General features: G+C 36.2%; 1 protein-coding gene across 2 annotated transcripts; it reads right to left on the bottom strand.

Moving 5' to 3' along the window:
- Positions 1–166: 166 nt before the first annotated feature.
- Positions 167–12,718, bottom strand: sh3bgrl2 (SH3 domain binding glutamate-rich protein like 2). Of its 2 annotated transcripts, none has more exons than XM_051879383.1 (4): positions 12,469–12,718; positions 4,231–4,416; positions 1,755–1,826; positions 167–1,515 (listed from the first exon to the last, which is right to left on the bottom strand). In XM_051879383.1, exons 1-4 carry the CDS (start codon positions 12,511–12,513, stop codon positions 1,501–1,503), a joined length of 318 nt encoding a protein of 105 aa, XP_051735343.1. In that variant the 5' UTR covers positions 12,514–12,718; the 3' UTR covers positions 167–1,500. The 2 variants fall into 2 exon arrangements, with proteins under 2 accessions (XP_051735343.1, XP_051735342.1); XM_051879382.1 differs by having other exon boundaries at positions 167–1,476.
- Positions 12,719–17,543: the final 4,825 nt, after the last annotated feature.

The following is a 17,543-nucleotide window of genomic DNA, read 5'->3' as shown; positions in this document are numbered from 1 at the left end:
AAGATAGCACAACACTCGTATTATGCAAAACAATTGATGATTTAAATTAAAAAAACAAACAAAAACATTTGTTTTAATTATAGAATGCCACTTGGATTGATATTTTGTTTTATATGCAATATCTTCAAGTGTCAGGGGACTGTTCTGAGAAACACAAGAAACCATCAGCATTTGAATATACTTTATTACAAATTAGATTAATTTATTTATTTAGATTATGAAAGTAAACAACAGTAACTTGTACATAAAAGGAATGACTCTGTTTTACAGAATGTGTGTGTGTGTGTGTGTGTGTATGTGTTTGTGTAAGACAAAATGGGCATAAAATATAATTGTGTCCTGAGAATGGTGTGTGTATGTGCGCGTAAACATAAATGCAGTGCTCGTTCATGTGGAATCATTTAATGAAAGGGTGGGAGGAGCGGAGCAAGAAGTGAACATCATAATGAATAGTCAATGAAAATGCAGAGAAAGTAGGTTTGGGAGAGTGTCTATGTTTTGGTTTGGGGGGTTTTTGGAGGAGAATGGCAGTCGTTTGCGGAAAAAAAATAGTGAGTTGTTCCATAAAAACATGTTCCACAAAACCAACTTTGTGAGTAAACCTATATTCTCACCAGCATTGTATGATATAAGTGACTATATAAGCTACATAAACAGGTGAGCTGAAAGTCGAGGCATCACAGTGTGCTACATGCTAACATACCCCTGAGAAGAAAAACACACATTAACAGACAATTGAAGAGGAAAGACTGAGATAACCTCAAACAAGACACACATTCTTTAGCATTTTTTTTTTTCACCAGAAGGAACAAAAGGCTGTAGGAATGAGATCTGAAATTCCAATAAGTGTTCAAAGACTGATTTAGGACCAGTTTTACACTCAGAAAAGCCAATATGATGTGTGGAAACACTGAGCTCAGATCAGTAGTGTTACGCTGAGATCTTAAGGATTCTATTTCCTGTTTTGAGTCCGTTTTGGCTTCTGGTCTGAACCTCTTTTTACAAACAGATCAAAGCCTAGATTCTTTTGCTGTATCCCTACATTTCCTTTTGGCCATCTGACTGAGCTCCTTAACTAAGAACGACTTACAAGAGACTTTTACATGCAACCTTGCATACTTATGATTCTTTTTGTGTAGATTACAACAACACAAGTCTTAAACACACAGAGACACACAAACATACAGGTATAAGTTCACTCCCATCCTTGTATCCAGTTTATAAAAGAATAGGTTTTTCATGCAACACATGTACAACAAACATAACAGTAACACATATAAATAATTAATTAGGCCATAGAAAACATTTGTAACCACCCTGTGTATTGTGTGTTTGAATGAGCAGACGTTTCTTAGGAATAGCTGGGCCGGAGGGCAGCGTGTGTTTTGGCAGAATGTATTGCTGGCAGTGAGGGCTTCAGACCAGGAAACAAGAGTTACATCACAGGAGAAAGAGGCAAAACCACAGTGTTTCAATCTATGGAAATGTCAATGACATGGTTTAGGATTCAGAGGCCTGCAGAGAACAAAATTTAATGCAATTAGATGTTAATCTAATAGAGTACAGCCAGTATACATGACAAAAAAATCATCCTAATAATCAGTATTTTGCCTGGCTGTCCTGTAAAATATATCTACTTTGTTTTAAGAATGTTTTTGTGTGTGTGTGTGTGTGTGTGTGTGTGTGTGTGTGTGTGTGTGTGTGTGTGTGTGTAGAGTGAAGTGATTAAAAGACAAGTGGGAGTGTATTTGTACCTGTACGGAGGGCAAGCGGAGGAATGAGAACACTGTGTTCGTCTCTTTAGACTGGAAGAAATCTTCATAATCCTGCAAAATGATCGAATGATAATGAGTTTTTAGCAACTGTAACTCTGTTTTTATTACACTATTTGTCTTTAAAATTGGATATTCATATAATATTGACAATTTTATCTGCTAAATATCAAACTAAACAAGTGAACCTACTGATTCTGATAAATTATGCCATTAAACATCCATTAACATGATCTCAAATCAAACTATAAACCAGAAACAAAATTAAACAAAATATATATATATTTGTTTTTTTTAATATATTCCTTTTAAAATAAATAACAATAGCTCTAAACCTATTAGACATCAAATGTGTCTTGCCCTCCATTAATGAGAGTTAATCACTGTGACATGTTGAGATCTGCTGTTCTGATTGGCTAGAAGAGGTGCTGGGGGCGGGGTCTGAGAGTAATCAGGATTATTGTGAGATTAGATCAGTTGGGCACTCAGCAAAATCCAGCCATTACTGCCACGAGTCATTAACAAAATATACAAACCTTACCATAACTCAAGTGTTAAGTGATGAATCATTTCTAATTTAAGATTCATTTAACTCATAAATGTCTTTCTGATATTTCAACCATTTATGGCAAGAGAGTCACAGTGACATATTACACTATAATTCTAATTAATAAATAGAGTATGTGTAGCGGTGAATGTGTGTTTTGCCAGCAAAATCTGTCATTTTGAAACTTTAAGCTTTGTGTTTGGAGGAATCAGGCATGAGAATGCCTTACCCTTTTTTCACAACCTTATATAGGACATCTCATGCTGTAATGTGATTGGCTAGCTAGAGAAAACACAATAAATACCACACTAGAATGTAACTGGCTGGAAAAGAGAGCAGTGGCACATAGTTTACACCAGAGGTTGGCAATTAAGTTTGGCATCGGACCAAAAAAAAAAAATTCACCACTAGATGGAGGGCCAACATAGTTAAAGGATAATTTAAATTAATTGATGAAAAATGCAACTAGAATTGCCTGTGACAGACTGGTACAGTGTATTTTGTAACTGGTAGTAGTAGGACAGTCATTAACAAAAAGCCACATTTGTGTGGCAGTGTCCGGGTTTTACACTGGATAAATTAATAAAGCAGAGTAGTGACACATAACCTGGCAAGTATCTTCATTCACTAACTTGCAACACAGACCGCCTTGCTAAAACACACATATATGGGAGATGAGGAATGGATAAAAATAACTCAAAAAATAAAAGAGGACTTGAATAAGCCCATTAATGGCATGTTTGAGTCATGCTCTTAACGAGCTATGTTTTATTTCCTCTTTCCATATTGTGAATAATAAATGTGCCTCATTTTAATTTGCTTGTTACACAATGGAGCCTAACGTATAGCCTACTTTTACACTCAGAATTATTCCTTGGCATCCTCACGTACTAAACTGCATTTATTAATTGTTTGCATGCTGGAGGTACGCTATAACGTTGTTTGCAGAGTGATGTTAACATTTAAGATAGCTGGTGAGAGAAAATGGCACTATCAAAGAGTCTAAAGAATAGGGCATACAAAGAAGAATAGAAAGACAACTATACATTCATCCTAGCTAGTTTTGTGAATGCAAAGCCGGTGTGTCTTATCTGCAATGAAGTTGTCGCTGTTTTCAAAGAATAAAACACTGTGTCAACACCAGACGCAAGCAGCGCGACGCGTCAAAAGAGAAAAGAACCCATTATAATTAGTGATACTGTCTACACTGGATGCGGCGCGGTGCGTCGCGAATCACGTGACACAACACATTCCCGACAGTGAACGGATTCCCCGTTCTCTTTCTGACGTAGTCCAAGTGCTTTGCAACGGTCGGTTTGTCGCGTTCAGTGTAGACAGCTTTTAGCTGTTGCGGAAAAAAGTCGCGTCTGGTGTAGACACGGTGATAATATTAGACGACACCACGAGACGAAGATCTATTTCAGAACTGCGGGCGCAGGCCAGATATTATTGTTGGCGGGCCAGTTTTGTCCCGCGGGCCACCTCTTGCCGACCACTGCTTTACACCATGGATCTTTGTTTACATGTATTGATTTTTAATAAACATCCTCTCAAACTAACCCAGTGTGGACTCATTGGCCAGACAGAGAGCTTTAGCTTATCATTGATTTAACTGTTTGAGAAAAACAGAGTATTACTTCAGCAGACCCCTCCAAATCCATGACACATTTTCCTGAGCCAGTTCTACCGTATGAATTAAGGTCTGTGGAATACTGATGAAGATATAACCAGTGTGCGAGTATCTATCCAACAATAAATTTGCTTCTGATAGAAGATTATTAGTTAATCTTTGAACAAGTTAATGATGTTTTAATGGGAGAGGGTACATCACCTGTCCCAGTGTTTGACATATCAAGCATATGGATTTGTTTCTAGTTAAAAGAATTTATGGCACATGTGAGGCGGACTCACGCCGCAGTACTCGTCTCCATTGAAGATCTGAGGGGGGAGAGGGTTGCCCTTTTCGGGTCGTTTCTCCTCAGGAATATTCTGGTACATCCAGAACCTCTGATCCTCCAGCATGGTGATGTCAACCTCCTCAAAGCTGATCCGGTTGGCCTCCAGAAAGCCCACGATGGCCTGCTGCCGTTTCTTCACCTGAGGAATCACACAGTGAAGTTGTTTGGTCAATGATCTGTGATCGTTCTTAAATGATATGTGTTATTAAGGTTATTAGGGCTACTCTCAAATTAGAAACTGAGTATAAGCATTTATGAGTGTTTGTGCATTTGTATGAATATTTATTTGAGTAATTATTCATTCCAGAAAATTTGGACGAAACCGCTTAATTCATATGAACTTTTTGAAGCGTCAAAGTGGTAGTTGTGTTGCTGTCTATGGAGGGACAGAAAGCTCTCAGATTTCATCAAAAATATCTTCATTTGTGTTCTGAAGATGAACGAAGATATTACAGGTTTGGAACGACATGAGGGTGAGTAATTAATGACAGAATTTTCATTTTTGGGTGAACTAAGGAAACTCTGCTGTTTGTGTCTTCAAGAGTTACTTCTGCAGTACTGAACTTATCACATTATTTGACACATTTAACTCTGGTTGTGTGTCATGCAAAATTCATTTGTAAAAATAAAATACAAATTTTTTTTTTTTTTTAATGTATTCATTTGAATATTAGCCATTGAGGCTATTTACATTTACATTTATCACCTATTAAATGGTCCATTATTAACCATTTTGGACTGATCAACCTTGTAATTGTTAGCCTTGAAATATTTTGAATATAACAGGGTTGGCAAAAGACGTTTCTATATAGTTATACATTTTTGTGTGCATAAGAGTTCATATGTCTATTTTCAAAACAAATGGACATTCCCATTAGCCAGATGTAGGAGGAGAGTATTGATCGACAAAGAGGGATTTATATGAAAGTAAATGGAAGACATACTACTGAGACTTAACACACACCTTAAAAAATTTCCTAAAGCATTTAAAGCACATCAAATTTAACAGAAAACAGTGAAAGACTTTGTGTGTATGTCTATTTGTGATTTTTTTTTTAACATCTGTTCTTTGTCTGCAGTCCTGTGTTAGGTTCTGAATCATTCCCCACTAACATTAAATAAATATTTTGTCCTTATCTTACTCACCTGTCTGTCACCGTCTGCACTCAATGACTGCCTTTGTACTATGTTTAAAAACTCAATAGGTCCAATCCAGTGCAACAATGCCAAGCAAAGTAGACTTTCCAAAGTATAAACATGTCTTTTTAAAATTCCTAGCACTCATAGTTAATGAGTGTATTAAGAATAGGCACACAGATATGAGAGAACTTCCAAAAGGATAACATTTCTTTTAAAAACACCTTCCTCATAAGAACAACACAGTAGACTTGAATTGATGCTTTAGTTTTGACATTTAAAAAGATATAAAACTGAACATTTGGATCACATTTTAGCTGGGCAAAATAGGTCTGAACCAATGCTTTAAAGGATTAATGAAAACTACTGTATTGTTCCAAACCCTTATGAAATTCTTTTTTCTTTCAAATACAGCTAAGAATTTCTTTAAAAAAAAAAAAAATCACCATTTGTGTTTCACAGAAGAAAAAAATAACAAGAGGCTGAGAAATTGGTTATAATCGTTAACTAAAACTAATACCAAAACCATAAAAAATGCATTACTTGAAAGGAAATAAAATATAAAAACGTATTTTATTTCAGCTTGTTGCCAAGAAAACATTAATAATTTTCGTTTTGTTAAAGCTGAAGTACTAAAATAAATAACTAAAATTAAATAAAATAAAAATAAAACTTAATAAAAACTACATATAAAAAAAAAAAAAAAAAAACCTTAAAAATTAAAACAGAAAATATAAAATCTAATTCAAAATATTAACAAAACTCTAATAATATATTAGTGATATTAAAAAATAACACTGGTGTGTAATTTATGACCGAATGTTCATTTATGGCTGAACTATCTCTTTAAGATACAATTGTGTGTATACACCTTTAAATATTTAAACTAATAAACACACACAGACACTTAAAGGATTAGTTCACTTTCAAATGAAAATTACCCCAAGATTTACTCACCCTCAAGCCATCCTAGGTGTATATGTCTTTCTTCTTTCTGATGAACACAATCTGAGAAATATCCTGACATGTCTGAGCTTTATAGTGGCAGTGAACAGGACCAACAAGTATGAGCTGAAGAAAGTGCTTCCATCCACATCCATCCATCATAAACGTACTCCACACGGCTCCAGAGGGTTAATAAAGGCCTTCTGAAGTGAAGCGATGTGTTTGTGTAAAAAAATATATCCTTATTTAACAAGTTTTAAAGTAAAATATATAGCTTCCACCAGACCACCTTCCTTATTCAAGTTACAAAGAAAGTGTAAACTGGCGTCGATTCAGTTAATTTTTTTTCCGTAAGTTGAATAGGGAAGGCGAAGGATGTAGCGTAAGTGTTTTGAACTGCAAGAGTTTTACACTTTCTTTGAACATTGAATACGGAAGGCGGTCTAACGGAAGCTATATATTTCACTTTATAACTTGTTAAATAAGGATATATTTTTTTACACAAACACATCGCTTCACTTCAGAAGGCCTTTATTAACCCCCCGGAGCCGTGTGGAGTACGTTTATGAGAGTGAGTAAATCGTGGGCTAATTTTAATTTGAAAGTGAACTAATCCTTTAAGCTAATTCATTAGTATATATAGGCCTGGTTTCACAGACAGGGTTTAGATTAAGCCAGGATTAGGCCTTAGTTCAATTGGGACATTTAAGTAGCTTTTATAAACGTACCCTAGAAACAAAAAACATTACTGGTGTGCATCTTAAGACTAATCAATGACACTGACATATTTTAAGATATGTCAGTGCAAGTTGCTTTCAATTAAAACATAGCAAATATGCATTTTAGTCTAGGACTAGGCTTAACCCTGTATGTGAAACTGGCCAGTCATCCTTTAGCTGATGGTATACTGTGCATGCATTATCCCTCCCTGTAAAAAATGTTAACCTGCCTTAAAGTGTTTTTCTACAAAAAAATAAATTGAAGTATTTAGGTTGATTCAGCAATATTAAATCATTTATTTGACTTCAATGAAACCAGTTAATTTATCTTTTTTCGGTTACCATTTTTTTAGTGCTCGCCAGGCTCCAGGACTGACACATTTTCAATCTGAGCACCAAACTATATGAAGCCTAGTTTCCACAGCTGTATGAGAGGGCGTGACTTACAAAAACACACACCTACACACCATAGTTTGGCAGTATCAAAGTGCTGTCCAGAGAGTGTTTTTGGACATGTCCACATTGTGGAGGAGGACAGATGGAGTACAAAAAGTCCCCTGCCTTACCTCGCCTTGCCTATCTGTGTCTCTCTGCTGACTTTGCAGGCCGTGTTGCACTGCATGCAGAGCTGTTCAGATGAATTTTGTGCATAAAGATTCATACTCAGTGATGCATTGATGAGCAAATCATATATCTCTCACACATACACAAAGAAAAAGAAAGAAAAGGTAGAGCAGCTCTCTATTAAGCCCTGTCTGTGCTTTTCAAAAGCTCTATAAAGCTCCTGCCCTGATAAACAGAGAGCAGGACAATAGCAGCTCTAGCCTTGTGTCAGCCAAGCACAGTCACACAATGCAGCTATTGTTTTATCCACAAAACAAAAGACTGAGGACACAGACATTCTCTGTCCATATGATTTATTTTAACAACTCCACTTCTCTTTCTGCCACAACCTGTTTAAATAAATAATCATGAATTGTGTTTTCTGTAAATGCTGTCTAGTTTATCAAGACTTCTCTTTCTGCAAGTTACATCGTTTCACCAGTAGGTGGCCAGCATATTTAATGAGTGCGATCTTTATTAATTCATCCGATTTGTTTAAAAATGCTGATTTGTTCAGAAATGAAACAAGTCATCTGTCTTTATGAGCGAGTCTTTCAATCATTCGTTCAACTGTTTCATTCAAAAGCGCTGATTAATTCGGGAATTAAATGCCACTAGCCTACTGTGTGTTGCACACCGATTCTGCCGCCATTTTGTTTGGAACTATGATGGATCAAAAACAAAAAGTAACAGGCAAAATTGCATCTAAAATATAAGTTTCTTAATTTAACTTCTGTTATATTGAATTGCTGTATATGAGCAATATCACTCACAATTGTGCCGTTTTTTCCTAATATCATGCAGCCTCTTGACTGTGTCCAATTCAAAGTCATTCTGATATATTCGGAACTACAGCACTTTTGCTTGTATGATGTTGTTTTTATATACACAAAAAAAAAATTATCAGTGTTATTTTAGTTTAGTAGGCTATTACTTATATACTTCTACAGTATATAACAGTATTTTTTTCTACAGTATTTTAATTCGTAAGTAATTACATTTCAGTTATAGTTTTAGTCATTTAGTACTTAAATTTATTTATTTTAGTTGGTTGCCAAAGCAACAGGATTAATGTTTAAGTTTAACTTTTTATCGAATATTTAAATTTTATTCTATTTCAGCTTTATTTCAATTAACAAAAACAATTTTTAATAGTTAGCTAATTTTAGTTAACAATAACAACACTGGTATCCAATAACAGGACAGGTTACAGAGGTTAAAGGTGCACTCATGCCATGTCGTAATTACCTTAATTACAAGATTTCAACTTGTAAAAAATCATTCACATCCTTGTAATCTCAGTTACAATTTGTAAGCTAGGAATTTTCTGAGAGTAATTACCGTAATCGAAACAACGGTAATTACAACGACTTAAAGGCGGTTTAAAGGGTTAGTTTACCAAAAAATGAAAATTCTGTCATTAATTACTTACCCTCATATTGTTCTAAACCCGTAATGGGGCGTTCACACCAGACGCGACTTGTGCAAATAAATCGCACTATTCGTGCGTAGTTGGACGCTTGAACATTTTGAGTTTACTCGCTTCAATCGCGCGTGAAATTCACTTCACAACAGACGTGAATTCGCGTCATGAGAGGGGCTTCTGACAGGCGGCTTGTAGCTTGTAGTCTCAATATGTATATATATCTCAAATTGAGTAAAGAGCGTTTTTTGCAACTTACCAGATTGTCCAACCTCCTCATTCACTTTCTTCCAAGCAAGATCATTTTTATTCCTGATTCTATAAAAGTACAAAGATGTATCGTACAGCGACGATGATTTTGTCCTCCATTGTTGTTTCGGATTTCTGCCTCCTCTCGCTACGTCATAATCACGTCACTACTAGAGCAAGCTCCTGATTGGTTAACGTGGTGCAAATATTCGCCAAAGTTCAGATTTTTCAACTTGTGCGATTCGCGCAAATCACGCATTACACGAGTCAAACGCCCAAAACACTCAATTCGCGCCGCCTCATTAGCATCTTTGTTTGTGTTCCAAAGATGACCGAAGGTCTTCTAGTGCGTTCACACCAGACGCCAATGAAGTGTTAAGCGCGAGTGATTGCATTGTTAATGCAATGCAAAGACGCGAATAGACATCCTGCGGCGCATTGCTGGCTACGCACCAGAAGACCTTTGTTCATCTTTGGAACACAAACGAAGATGTTTTAATAAAATCTGAGCGATTTCTGTCCCTCCACTGACAGCTACGCAACTACCACTTTGACGCTTCAAAAAGTTCATAAAGAGATGGTAAAACTAATTCATATGAATTGAGTGATTTAGTCCAAATTTTCTGAAGAGACTCAATTGCTTTATATGATGAACAGATTTAATTTAGGCTTTTATTCACATTAACACATATAAATCAGCAAACATAAACAAGCTCAACCGTACATGCTTGATGCGCGAGAACAAACCTCTTGCAGAAGCTCAAACGTGCTGCGTAACATGAGAATGAACCTCACTGGTTCTCGCATGTCAAGAAAGCATGTTTGAGCTTCCATTTACCACAACTGATGTGTGCGTTGATGAATGTTTATATATGTGAATAAAAGCCTAAATTAATTTATTCATCATATAAAGCGATTGAGTCTCCTCAGAAAATTTGGACTAAACCTCTGAATTCATATTGATTAGTTTTACCATCTCTTTATGAGGGTGAGTAAATGATGACAGAATTTTCATTTTTGGGTGAACTATCCCTTTAAATGAACAGCGTTTGGCTGGTCATATGATCATGAGGCAACCTGCTCCATTCATTTGAACTTTTATTAAGCTACTGATATGATGGATTCTTAATCTCCTCTGAATGTACATCATCAAACACATTTTTCAAAAGTACAAACTTTTTTTTTTAATGAGGAAAACTTTTTAATGAGGGGAAAAATGACTAAGTGCACTTTAAAAGAAAGATATACCCCATGAGGTTGAGTGTGTCATTCTGCTCTCAATCAATGAGCTGAATGCGCTCTTACCACTCAGACTTTCTTAACACACTTACTGAGCCTATATCACTGTCGAACCACGCTGACTGAAAATCACTCAGTGCTCTCAGTCCTTCGCGTGCATGTGTAAAGTGCAACGGTTAGAGGTGGATGAGTGGAACGAGTGGAAAAGGTTAGTCAGGGGTATGACCTTTATAATCCCCTTCTGACCAAGCCGCTAATGTGAGAATCAGGGTGTGGCTGAATGTGGAAAAAGTAACTCTCACTCAGTTCATCCTAAAAATTTGCTGTCATTTAAACAGTGCACTGCAGACCGGAGATCCTCTTTAGATACAGATTGGTTTCATCAAACACTTCACACAAACATCCTTTTGTTTTGACACAAAACACATGTTATGTAACAAACACATCTGTGATCTGAGTAAACACACACACACACACACCAGTCATTACATACAGCAACAGACACATTTCATTTTTCTTTTCTAATGATCATCTTGTTTGCCTTCCACAAAAGAGGAAGAGCATGAAAGAGATGTTTGAGAGCAATGTGTGCTGAGAACATGGAGACTTAAAAATAGCTCTTTTTGGGTAAACAATCCGGGTCTTGTAGAAATAAGGAGATAGCGGAAATCAGTGCATAACTCATTTAGACTATTACCTCATTCTGGCACTATTAGGTTACAATGCTGAAAGTACTTGCCTGCGAACACCCAAAAACACGCTTCATCTCTATATCAGAGCTGTCAAATACACAGTGAGTCATTATACAAACATTATCTGATAACCATCAAACACCAAATGAATGACATTAAATACAGGAAAAAATGACTCAAATTGCCCCTCCTTCCTCCCAATCCCTGTTCAGAGACTGTGATCTCCTCATTTAAAGAACTAAAAATCAATGTCACTGGAGCAACCAGCTATAAGGCTGAAATATAATCCCTGCTCTGAATGAATCAGGATATTTCTTGTGCTTTCCCTGCAGGCTGCACAACAGAGCGATTAAAACTGAGCTGATGCACGCCAGCGATTGTGGCATTGGAGTTGGCAGTGGGTTGGTTTGTACTGTAAACATGCACTTTGTCCAACCTCTAAGCTTTATGACTGGTTTCAGCGTGCCGAGGTGGACAACAGCTTTGGATTATCTCAAACAAAACATAAACCACATTTTATAACCATTAGATAGATTAAAAAGCACCTGACAGAAATCGTTGCTAAACATATAGATCAGAACCAGACTTGACACTGATTATGTAATGAAATTCATTACTGATTCATAATAAGTCATATCTATCCAGAATGTTCTGCATTGTGTGGCTTGAAAACAGGCTCAGCTCCAGCTTTAAGTTATAAAAGTGGACATTTAATGATGTGCACTTGACAATAATAAAATACAAAAATGTACCACCATGTTTTTAGAGCACCATGTTACAATTTCAAACAAATAACATTTATATAATTACCATAGTAATGTCATTTGACTCAACCACTGTACTTAGGTGTCACCTGCAAGAGAGGGTGGGTTTGCCAGGGTGGGCTAAGTTCATGAAGTGAGGGGAGCTTAATTGAAAATAAACGCCAAAAATATATTGTTGTTGTTGACATATGCATATAACTCGCGTGTACACAAAAACCTTACTGAGTGCCATAAATGTACCACAGCAGCAAAGTTATTCATATAAATCTATGTAATAGCTATATTCTTACATTATCTGTTTAACGTGATATTTAAATAATTAATATATAGAATAGATTAGAATAACATAACAGATCACAGAATAAAAAATTAACTGTTGTTTGATATTATTCACATGCGCGATGTAAACATGTTACTCACCGCGACAGACCCGGACGAGGAGGCGATATAGACTCTGATGACCATTATAATCCTCACTTGCCCTCTCGAAAAATAATGAAGCCTGGGAAATGTTGCGCTGTCTCTTTCTATAGACTTCTTTGGACCTGAGGTGACGTCAACTTCACCCTTTGAAATTAAAGTGAGTGCGCGCGCCCAGTGAGCTATAATAAAGCCGCTCGCGCTCCATCAGTGCACTTCACTCCACCGTCGGGAGCGCGAGACACTCACAGCGCTTAGCTACAGCTCAAGAAGGGAATCATGGGAAATGAAGTTTGGGTCTCCTACAAAAAAAGAAAGCTATCCATGTTATCATTAATCCGTCGTGGGGGATTATCATGTCAAAAACTGTGTAAATCCTCCTCTCAAGCATAAATATTATTGTCATCAGTTAGGATGCCAAGTCAATATTGTGATTTCTTGATATGACAAAATGCAGAATAGCCTAAGGAAACAGGCCTATAGGGAAACACTTTTATAATGTTGCCACTGTGTGTTTGCAACCCTGTTTTAGGAAGTGTTGTGTACATCTTAAATGGATTTGCTTAGATATTAAATGTTACACACATTTTACAAAGAGATTTTCAGTTGTCCGCTTGAGTGATACTGTATTAAACACAATACAATACAGTAATAGCACAATAATTCTGTGTGTAATTAAAGGGTTAGTTCACCCAAAAATGAAAATAATGTCATTTATTACTCACCCTCATGTCGTTCCACACCCGTAAGACCTTCATTCATCTTCAGAACACAAATTAAGATATTTTTGATGAAATCCGATGGCTCAGCGAGGCCTACATAGCCAGCAATGTCATTTCCTCTCTCAAGATCCATAAATGTACTAAAAACATATTTAAATCAGTTCATGTGAGTACAGTGGTTCAATATTAATATTATAAAGCGACGAGAATATTTTTGGTGCGCCAAAAAAACAAAATAACGACTTATATAGTGATGGCCGATTTCAAAACACTGCTTCATGAAGCTTCGGAGTGTTATGAATCTTTTATGTCGAATCATGATTCGGATCGTGTGTCAAACCACCAAACTGCTGAAATCACATGACTTTGGCGCTCCGAACCGCTGATTCGACACGCTGATTCATAACGATCCAAAGCTTCATGAAGCAGTGTTTTGAAATCGCTATATAAGTCGTTTTTTTTTTTTTTGGTGCACCAAAAATATTCTTATCGCTTTATAATATTAATATTGAACCACTGTACTCACATGAACTGATTTAAATATGTTTTTAGTACATTAATGGATCTTGAGAGAGGAAATGTCATTGCTGGCTATGCAGGCCTCACTGAGCCATCGGATTTCAACACTTGAAAATCCGTTACAAAACTTGGTACGAGTCATCGGCACCATGCCCAGAAGGAGCCTGAAAAGTTTTACCCCCTACTGGTGAAAAAAAATATTTACATACTTATAACAGTATGTGGTTAACGTATTTTACCAGGAGTCATCTCCTTAGATTCCTGAATCCTTGCTGAGTCCAACGATACCAAACATTATATGTTTTGCCTTATGCTTTATCTGATGTTGTGGTTTTGCATTTAAAAAACTTTTGTGAATATCTTCGAAACTGCTACTCTGATCGAGACGAAACCACCGTAGGAAAGTCGAAAACACAGTGGTTTGACTACATGCTAATGGCCAAATGTCAAAATTTTGATTGTAAGTGGCATAAAAAAAAAAAAAAAAGTATTCAAAGTCGAATGTGGGTCTAAATGTCTACAACTCATAAACGAAATTAGATATTTTCATCAAATTTGACACGCTTATGTATGGTGGCATTCTGAGGACACACAAAAAAAGAGGTGGGACTGTGCCTCTTGGTGGCGCTATAATTAAACAAAAAATGACATCGGTTCTATCTACAGTACAGTTGGTCTGTTTGTCTTCAAAATTGACATGCAGTGTCTTTGTCTCAGTTGCTATCATAGTTCATTATGACACTGATGTACCTTGATAAACATAGCCATCATTTTGCCATCATTTTAAATGCAAAATGATAAAAAAAGATCCAAAGCTGTAACTCTGCAATGATTTTGAATATTGACACCAAACTCTCTGTGTGTCATTGTTATGCCACACTGACAATAACACATCAGTTTGGTTACAGTGCCACCTTTTGGTCCAGTGTGTCAAGCAATTGATTGAATTTGTGTTTTTTCAACCATTTTGCCTAAAATTATGTAAAAATGTCTAAAATTTATCATTTTACAGTTGTTTTTGATGCTTCATGCCATGTTTGTTTTGCTCCTCATTTTGCCTCTGCTGTGTTTGGCCCCGATAATTGCTGCTCGCAGCTATATTTCTGATTATGTTCAAAATTGACAAATTTAGCTCTCCTCTCTGAGAAAACGTCAGACTGAAATCTACATTGATCTACTGATGTTTTCAGACTGTGGAAAAACTAGTGATCAGGTGTTTTTAAATCTCGTCTGAAATGATCAGTGTTGGAGGAATCGTAAAAGCTGTGTAACAATGATGGTCAAATTGTTGGATTCCCTAATAAAAAGATTTTAAACATGAGCAGTGTTGGGAGTAACACATTACAAGTAACATGACTTACGTGATCAGACTACTTTTTGGATGGAACAAGTAAGGTAATGCATTACTAGGACCGTGCATTATGTAATCAGATTACTTTTTTGTAACGGCAACTTACAATCTGACAAACCAAATACATTTATTTACAGCCAAAAAAATGTACTGCAGATGAACAACAATCACAGTAATAGTATGAATTGTATCTGAAATATAGCTGGTGATGCCTGATGTCCAATTTAGTGGACAAATGATTAATCAGAATTTCCTCCCAATCTAAAATCATTACTTAGAAATGTTAACAATGATATGACTCCTTAGATGTTACTTGAAGTTATCATTATGTTATCTATCTATCTATCTATCTATATATATATATATATTTTTTTTTTTTTTTTTTTTTTTTTTTTTTTTTTACCGGCACAGTCTTCTAGGATAGAAGGAATGGATGGATGTTCTGGAGAAACTGGACATTTCTGACAGCCCATTGGCCATCTTGGTTTGGAGAAAAAAAAATCCACATACAAAGGCTTGCCACTTGGTGGCAATGTATAGGATGATGAACTAGTGTAGTGGTTGATGTGCAACTATGCCATCAAAACCCATGCATACGCAAGAAAATAGCTTTGTAATAGCTGCCCAGATAGCAACTTTGTGCCGGCCCAGATCCGGCCCACATCTGCCACGCGTGGCATGATGATCTGGGCCACATCTGGCATGGAATGATGGCTCTTGGGCAGACTGCTCCTGTTTACCAGATCTGAGCCACAAGCAGGCCATAGCAATGCCACATGTCTAAAGGAACAAAACTCACTGTCTTTGAGATCAAGTAAAGGAACAAAACCAACCATCATTGAAATCTTGTCACAAAACAAAACCAACCATTTGAATCATTTCAAACTCGACTGTCATTGAAACCTCATAACTGAACAAAACTGATTATCATTGAAATCTCATAATTAAACAAAACCGACAGTTTGATTTGTTTTAAATTCAACCGTCTTTGAAATAATAATATTTCAAATATTATAACGGAACCAAACCGACTGTCATTGAGATCTAATAAAGGAACAAAATTGACTGTCATTGAAATACAGAAGTGGAACAGAACCAACCATCATTGAAATTTCATAATAAAACAAAACCATCAACCATTGAGATCTTGTAAAGGAACAAAACCGACTGTCATTGAAATCTTGCCAAGGAACAAAACCGACCATCATTGAGATCTTGTAAAGGAACAACACCGATCGTCTTTAACATCTCGTAATGAAACAAAACCAACTGTCTTTGAAATCTTGTAAAAGAACAAAGAAAACCAACTGTCTGGAAATCTCATAAAGGAACAAAACTGATTGTCATTGAGATCTCGCAAAGGAAAAAAAAAGACCGTCATTGAAAACTGACAGTCATTGAAATCTCGTAACTGAACAGATCCGACCATCATTGAAATCTCGTAATGGAACAAAACCGACCGTCACTGAAATTTCTAAACGAAATGAAACGAAACTGACCGTCATTGAAATCTCGTAACTGAACAAAGCTAACTATTTGCTTTTATTTTTTGCTGTGGTTTTTGTTCTGTTTTTTTATTAGCTTTTTGTGATGTCCAGATTTGATCTGATTGTCTGTATATTTTGTTGTCTCCATTGTTGAGATTCATACGCTGATTGCTCATATCTGTGTTTGTCATTGTAGTTTATTGTTTTCTGCTCATGGTTTTTATCTTCAATCTAACGGATTTCTGCAATACAGTGTGATCGCATGTTGCAGTAAAACAGAGTTTGTAATTTAAATGTATTAAAGGCACAATACAATTACTATATTCAAATGACATCAGTGATTCAGGCTTTTACAAAATCATCATCTGATCTCAGCTTTCTTTGCTACTGCAAATGTGTTTGACAAACACGCTGACACAGCAGCCAGAGAAGACCAACTTATTATAAGATTTAAGAGCCCAAATAATGGAAACACCGATCACCATTATGGTGACTTCAAATGAAACAAACATGAGCGTTAAACTTCTGTAAATTCTCAATAAGAACTTCTGTAGATGAATGACAGAAATAAAGTCAATCTGGGTAGTAATATGTGAAGCTGTAATGCGGTTTGTGGAGTTGTTTAATCCTCCTCTGCTGAGATCTGGAGAGACTTAATGCCTTTTTTCATCTTCAGTTGATTTCATCAAAAGCTCATGAAGTCAGTTGTATCTCTTTCTCTTTCTGTTTGTTTCTTTTTTCTGTTCTCTTCTTTCCTTCAGTGATTCTGCTTGTTAAAGGGTTAGTTCACCCAAAAATGAAAATAATGTCATTAATTATTCACCCTCATGTCGTTCCACACCCGTAAGACCTTCGTTAATCTTCGGAACACAAATTAAGATATTTTTGTTGAAATCTGATGGCTCAGTGAGGCCTGCATAGCCAGCAATGACATTTCCTCTCTCAAGATCCATTAATGTACTAAAAACATATTTAAATCAGTTCATGTGAGTACAG

The sequence above is a fragment of the Ctenopharyngodon idella genome, chromosome 22 (assembly GCF_019924925.1).
Source record: "Ctenopharyngodon idella isolate HZGC_01 chromosome 22, HZGC01, whole genome shotgun sequence".
Classification (NCBI taxonomy): Eukaryota; Metazoa; Chordata; class Actinopteri; order Cypriniformes; family Xenocyprididae; genus Ctenopharyngodon; species Ctenopharyngodon idella.
The sequence above is the reverse complement of the archived record's forward strand: the minus strand, read 5'-3'. Positions and strand labels throughout refer to the sequence as shown.